This window comes from Phalaenopsis equestris, unplaced genomic scaffold (assembly GCF_001263595.1).
Source record: "Phalaenopsis equestris unplaced genomic scaffold, ASM126359v1 Scaffold000732, whole genome shotgun sequence".
In the NCBI taxonomy this organism is placed as follows: Eukaryota; Viridiplantae; Streptophyta; class Magnoliopsida; order Asparagales; family Orchidaceae; genus Phalaenopsis; species Phalaenopsis equestris.
The window spans coordinates 67,455-75,148 of NW_018165172.1; the positions used below are offsets into that span (position 1 = coordinate 67,455).

The 7,694-nt window shown below is 35.3% G+C and overlaps 1 protein-coding gene across 1 annotated transcript in view; it reads left to right on the top strand.

The window, feature by feature from the left end:
• The first annotated feature begins 7,276 nt into the window (after positions 1-7,276).
• Positions 7,277-7,694, top strand: part of LOC110030513 (short-chain type dehydrogenase/reductase-like) — a 938-nt gene continuing 520 nt past the window's right edge. The window contains exon 1 of the mRNA XM_020733256.1: positions 7,277-7,687. Within this exon, the coding sequence (XP_020588915.1) occupies positions 7,277-7,687 (411 nt within the window). The remainder of the gene's footprint in view (positions 7,688-7,694) is intronic.

The window sequence follows — 7,694 nt, forward strand, 5'->3', positions numbered from 1 at the left end:
GGTTCTCCCTTATGTTACAACGATCATCTCTATTTGTAGAGGAGTTGACTTAATTTAATACTTATGTTACAAATTTAATACTTATTATACTTGAATATCGAGTGATTCTCATTATATTTCTCTGCTTGGGACGTTATAATTAATATTATCCTAAACTTCTTGTGTTATAATAATCCATTCCTTATAAATTATCTTTTCACAAGCATAATTTGATGGTAACAGTTCTTCGGTCAACTCAACTATGTTGCAAGTTCATCCTCTTGGATAAGTTGATCTCACAAAGAGTTTGATCAACCCGGTCAAGTTGAGCTTCCTTGTCGAGTTGCCGAGTTGTCTCAATCAAGTCGGGCATCTATGTGCTTGCTGATTACCATAGACGAGCAATTTGTCATAAATTTATGATTGTGTTAATCAGCCGAACTAGCTAACCGGTTTGGCGAGCTATCTCGCTACACATCTTGACACGTGTTGAACCCAATCTATGGATTTTTGGCCACTTTTCAATTCCTTCAAACAAAACCTACTTAAAATTATCACGATGATGTCTCTCAAGCTATCTGATGATGCCGCACATACGCCTAATTATTTTGGGATAATGTAATTACATTATTAACTGCTCTGCTTGCTTGCTGAACATTCAAATGATTTACAAAATATAAAATTTTTAATATTAATATTTTCTTAAAAGAACCCACACAACAGCTAACCAGTCAAGTCGGGACTAGCTTGAACTTGACTTGTTAACTCATCGAGCTCATTTCACGAGTCATTCATCAAGCCGGGCTCGAGCCGGCTTGACTTGCTGCCACCCCTAGCCTAAGTTGAGGAGAATAAAAATGGCAGCGACACTGTTTGGCAACTGCTGCTTTCTCTGCCAACTTCCCATCAATCAACCAAAACTGTCATTTATTATGCATGATAATGCTTTTCCTAATTCAACTAAAGAACAAGCTTTTCTTCTATTTGCCAATTACTGTTTTCGTTCTGCACAATCAAATAAGAAGTAAACAAATTGTTTAAGAGTGTAATTTAGGTCGGTTCGATTTAAGGCCAAATTGATTTCCATATTAACTATGTCTTCTTCCACAATTTCTTAGCTTTTTGTTTTCTTTTTCCTATGTATTCAGTTGTCTTTGATTTCAAAGCACTAAGAAAGAGAGTTTAGCAAAGAGAATATTGGAGCTTAAAGAAGAATGAGGGGATGATGGATGAAATAGTTTTTTAATATCTAGAGATCCATCTCTTGTTTTATATGGACAACCTTATTTTTAGAAGGATTGCTCTGTTATGCGAAAACAATACAGAAACGTAGAAATTCAAACAACATCAATCAAACACAAAAAAATTTACTTGGTTTGACATTAAATCGATTTGCTTACATCCACGGGGAGAGGGATTTCATTAGCACCAGATGAGAGAGAAAAATGACTTGGAGTTACAACTCAACACTTCACCATACAATTCTCATAAGCCCTTAAGTTCCTTTTATAGAGGAGGATTAGAGCATGCAATTAAATGAAGCTAAAAAACAAAATTATCACTAATAAACAAAAGCCATAAATATAACAATCTCCACCTCTTCTCTTACTTCAAGACAAGTGAGAGATTATCAAATGAGCTACAAACTCCAAATTAACTGTATCAAGATGGTTGCCTACTTACTCTCCGCCCGAAGGGATCAAACCTCATGTGGAGTGATCGCTAATGCAATCAATTATGAGCTTGGATGTTCACCAAATTCTCGTAGTAGATGAACTTTTGGACTAGTAGTACCTTCATGAGCATGTCCACTAGATTTTAATTTGTATCTATCTTATTCAATCAAGTCTCGAACAAAGTGGTACCTTATACGAGTATGATGAACTAGATTTGTAGCAAAAAATATTGCACTTCAACTATCACAAGTCACCATTAGAGACTCTCAATCAATTCCCAAATCATCCAATAGCCTAACATCTATATTACTTCTTTCATCGCTTCTGTGACTGCCATGTACTCAACTTCTATAGTAAAAATAATAGTAGAACGAAGAAATGGTTTCTAACTAACTGGAACTCCTGCCAATGTGAATAAACAACTGGTTGTAGATCTCGGTCTATCCGTATCACCTATATAGTTTGAGTCATTGTAGCATACACACAATTTTGTACTGGATGATTACCCCTCAAACATCAAACCAACATCAACTGTCCCCTTCAGATACATCAGAAAACTCTATACATCCTACCAACGACTCGTATCATGCATGAATCTGCTCACAAAACCAACTGCTTCTGCAATATTTAGTCCAGTACAAACCATGACATAAGTAAGGCTGCCCACTGTACTAGCATAAGAAATCGATCACATATCTTTCATTTCCTAATCATCATTAGGACATCGATCTGAATTTAACCGAAAGTGAGATGCAATTGGTATACTCAACGTCTTGCTCGAGTCATCAATCATTGACTTCCTCAGCTCCCTCCGAACATAAGCTCATTGCGAAATCAATACCTTTCGGGCTACCTTGTTCTTGAGAATCTTTATGCCAAGAATTTTGCGAGCTTCACCCAACTCCTTCATTTCAAAATGTTTGTATAGTTGATCCTTCATCCTATTAATCTCAACATGTCTAGCAGATGCAATCAACATATCATCAACATATAGAAGCAAATAAATGAACTCAGTGTTGGCCAACTTCTTGAAATATGCACAATGATCATATTAGTTCATCGTGCACTTCTATGCCCACATGAACTGATCAAATTATTTATACTACTGTCGTGGGTACTACTTCAACCCATACAAGGACTTGTCCAGTTTATAAACCAAATCTTTTGATGCTCCATATCTAGATGGCTGCAACAAGTAGATCTCCTTTGCAATTCTCTGTGTAGGAATGCAGTCTTCACATCAAGCTACTCCAAGATCAGACCGTAAAGTGCTACAAGTTCTAAGAGAACATATATTATAGGATGCTTGACCATTGGGGAGAACACATCGTCCTAATCAATCCATTCTCGTTGCACAAAGCCTTTTGACACTATTCTTGCCTTGTACCACACATCAGCTCCATGAGATCCTTCCCTCTTTGCATACACCTTTTTGCACTCAATGAATTTCCTCTCTGGAGGAAGCTTCACCAACGTCCTTGTACCATTCTTATAAAAAGACTTCATCTCTTCATCCATTGCCGCTATCTAAAAATCTATGTCCAAGCTCTCCACTACTTCTTTGTAGTGATAAGAAATTTCTGCCTATGTGGCTAAAAGTGCAAATGCAATGTGATCTCTCAACCAAGATGGGTTTAGGACATTATGACGTCTGGTCCCGTTCTTAGCAATAGATTCTTTAGTAGGAATCTCATCCCCAACATTTTCTTTCACCTCCTCCTGAGCATTATTGACAGATACCTCCTGAGCTACAACTGAATCTCATATCTGAATCGAAGAGGATGAACTCCATGGAACTAACAGAGTTGCGTCAAACTTCAACTTCTGCTGCACATCTATGGTCTCAGTAGAACTCTCCATTTGTTCTCCATTTGTTCTGAGTCCTAATTTTTTAATAAGTTTTTGTCATCGAATGTAACATCCTTGCTAATGACTACCTTCCTTTCTGACTGTTTATATAACTTGAAGCCCTTGACTCCATGACTGAAGCAAATGAAGATTGCCTTCATTGCTCGTGGTTCTAGTTTTATCATTCAACACGTGGTAGTAAGTTGGACATAAAAAAATAGTATGATATTTTTGTAAATTTATTATTATTAGAAGTAGTTAAATCTTGAACCCATTACCACAAATAATCTAGTTTAGATTTAAATAGGCTATTATTTTATTTTCAATCATGTTAAAAAGAAAAACTTTTACCCATCAAAATTATGTTCTACAACAACAACCACAGAAAACATTAATCCCATTAAGCGGTGCAAAAAAAAAAAAAAATCAATTCATCCCTTTCATTATGCCATACATTTATTTTCAATTCTTTTAAAACATAATACACTCATTTGAAGTACAATTGGCCAACAAATTTTACCTTTTAATTCTAATAGAATGCCATTTTCTCTCAAGACTTATCTTTCCACCTATATTAAATGATAGCTTTTTTGGATTAGTATATGAACAATAATGAATTTACATTGGTGAATGTGAATGAATAAAGATGGTTGGGTCACTATTTGGCAACACTTCCCTTTTATGCAAACTTTCCATCAATCAAACAAGACCATCACCTATAATGGCATTATGTCCTTCCTAACTCAGTCAGGGAACATATAAAACTTCCATTTCCCATTTCTCTTTAAGCGTGTAATTTTGGCCATTTCAATTTAAGCTTATAATGATGTCTCTAATAACAATGTTTTGTTCCACCTCTTTTTTTTTTTGGGCAATTACTTACATATCACAATTGAACATAAAATGAATTAGCAAATTTGACTCAATTTGATTTGATTATCAAGTTGAAATTTAGGGTCCATTTGGGGTGATTGTGCTATGGCAACAGTATTTTCTGTTTGAGTAAACTGTATCTTGACAGCTTTCTAAAATCTGTATTTTCACACTGGTCCGGACTATGTGCGATGGTAGCAATGTAGCTGCGGTCTGAATTAAAAAAAAATTATAATATCCACCGTAACTTTTTGAATATCAGATTATTTTTAGCAGCTTTACAGTTGTTTTTTAATAAGTTGCAGCTGCCTCAACAGACCCTTAGACTATGGACTTATTTATTAAGATAAAATAGTGGAAAACAAAAATATTGACCATGATTTCTAGTTAGTAAATATTAACACAAAAAATATTTATATAGAAAATATGCCTTTCTGAATTAAATAGATACAATTCTATGAAACATTCAATCATTCAATCCATAATAAAAATTAAAATTACATCTTTATTATAACTATTTCATAATTTAGTAGAGATTAGTCCATCTATATTAACACAAAAATTAGTACTTTCAATTAATTTATGCTTCATTTAGTTATCATCTGTAGTAACATATATCTATATATAATAATATATATATATATATATATATAATAATAATTATTTTGTATATATATATATATATATAATAATAATAATATTCGTGTTAATTCGGGTCATGTTTGAGTTCAACCCGAATCAAGCCGAATAATAAACAAGTCGAATTCTTTAACCTGAACCCAGCTCGAAAAATATTCGTGTCAACCCTAATCCAAAGTTTTTCGAATCGAGTTCGAGTTGTGTATGCGTATCAGGCCGACCTTTGACACCCCTACCTAAGAATATTGTATTATGTTTATCATCTTGTTTAGTATGTGAAAATTGAAAGAAATATTTGTTTCGTTTTATTTTAAATTTGTAATTCGATGACATCTTCAAATGGGAAGAAAAAAAAATCTATTTTTTGTTTTTTTATATTAATAAATAATTTTTATTCAAATGAAGTTTTCGAGCCAACTCATTATATTTTTCGGGCTCACTCGAGCAGATCAGGTTTTCGAGCCGGATCAAACAGATTTTCGAGCCGAATAGATCAAACTCACGAGCCAAAAATAATGTTCGAGTCAGCTCGTTTATAATTCGATCCGACTCATAAATCATTAGATTTTGATTCAAGCTGATTTAAATCCATTTAATATAATTTCCATAGCTCTTTGACAGCCCTACTTGAAGGCGACTTCGAGCTGATCTGGTGTTTGGTTTGAAAAAAATTTGATCTAAAATTTTGACTTGTAGCTTGACTTATTTATTTTTAACCGATCTCAATCAGAGCTAAAATTCGAATCAATTTTCAAGCAATTAACAATCTTCGAGCGAAATTTGCTAAATTCACAGCCCTAACTTGACTAGGACTCTTAATGATCTAATTTCGAGCTGAGCTGGGTTCGGCTCGAAAAAAATTCGATCCAAAAATTTTGCTAGTAGCTCTGCTCGTTGATTTCAATCCAAGATAAATCTGAGCCAAAATTCGAATCAACCCTGTATCCAAGAACACATATTTCTTCTACTTACTATTTTTGTTTTGGATTTGAAAAATCATATAGTAAGCAAAATAAGGCACATCATCTAACGTCACCAAATCTTAGTGGTCCAGTTCATGTCGGCTCCGTTTAAGGCCAAATTAATATCCAAATTAATTTTGTTTTGGTCCACACTATTTCTTGAACTCTATCCGACCACCTGAAGTAGGGAAAAAATTAGCGTGCGATAGGCGTATGTAGCACTGCGTATGATATTGGGGTTATACCGAGAGTACAAGGGGATTACATATGCGGTATAACCCCTTGTAACCTCCCTGTAACGTTCTGTAACTTACCTGTAACCTAAAATAAGTTTCGCGCTTCTTTTATCATATATTAAGAATTTATTAGTATGTTACAAGTAAGTTATAAAATGTTACAAGGGGTTATACCACGAATATAATCCCATCGTATTCTCGGTATAACCTCAATATCGTACGCAGCGCTGAGTACGTCTATCGCACGCAAATTTTTTCCCTGAATTAGATCTCAATTGAACTCAGCTGGGTTTGAATATCCGGTTAAAATCTAGAGTAGAGCTAATAGGGAAAAAAAAATATTCCGACCCGACGACACGTCTGCACATCTGGACGGTCAGCCACCGAAGGTCACATCACTCGCAGATGACGTGTATGACAACGTGGTCATCAGTGGTTGACCGTCTGAACGTGCGGGGTCCGTTCACCAAACAGACTATTAATTTAAGTCGTAGCTATCCATTCGAGGAAAGTATCTTTTAAAGGAGCTTCGCTAAACAGGGAAGGAGAGCCTAAATTTGGAAGATTTACATACCTACCACTTAATTTCTATGTTTTTATATATATATCTAATATTTAAACCTCAATTTTTATATACATGCCTTTTTATCTATACATGAAACGTAAAGATTTGGATGGTATGCATGTAGAAAGTAAAATTTAGTTGTTAGATGTGTAAATACATATGAATTGGGTGTGTATGTATGTAAATGTGCTTTAAATTATCATTATTCAATTAAGATTAATTAAGATTTTTCATATTTAAAATATTGAATTAAATTATGTATATTAATTTTACAAATTCTTTTTCTTATAGTTGAATGGTTAGATTTGGAATATGTACTACCACAAATTATTATCTATTATTAGGAAATCTAAATTAGATTTTAAAGACTATTATTTATTAGAATGAAATAAATAAAAAAAGGCATTCAGTTAAACCCGCGTGTACGTCAATAAATACTTGCTCGAACAAAAAAGAAGCATTATGCGTGTGTTGGTATAAAGTCACAAAAAAAAGGCCATGTCGCGCCCCTGTCAGGGCCGTGCCGCGATCGTCGCCGGCGCCACCCGCGGCATTGGCCGCGCCACCGCCCTCCAACTGGTCTCCCTAGGCGCCTCCATCACCCTAGTCTTCTATTCCAGATCCGTTGAAGCCGAGCGCCTCGCTGCAGAAATCAATTCTTCTTCCTCAGTCTCCATTATCCGCGCCATCACCATCCGCGCTGATGTTTCCGATCCTATCGCTGTCCGCTCAGTCTTCGATCTCACCGAAAAAACCTTCAAATCCCCCCCACACATTGTCGTGCACTCCGCTGCCATCTTCGATCGCAAATACCAGTCCATGTCCTCCACCCCTCAAGCTATATTCGACTCAATCATGTCAGTCAATGCACAAGGCGCCTTCCACGTGTTTCAAGAAGCAGCCAATCGAGCAGGAC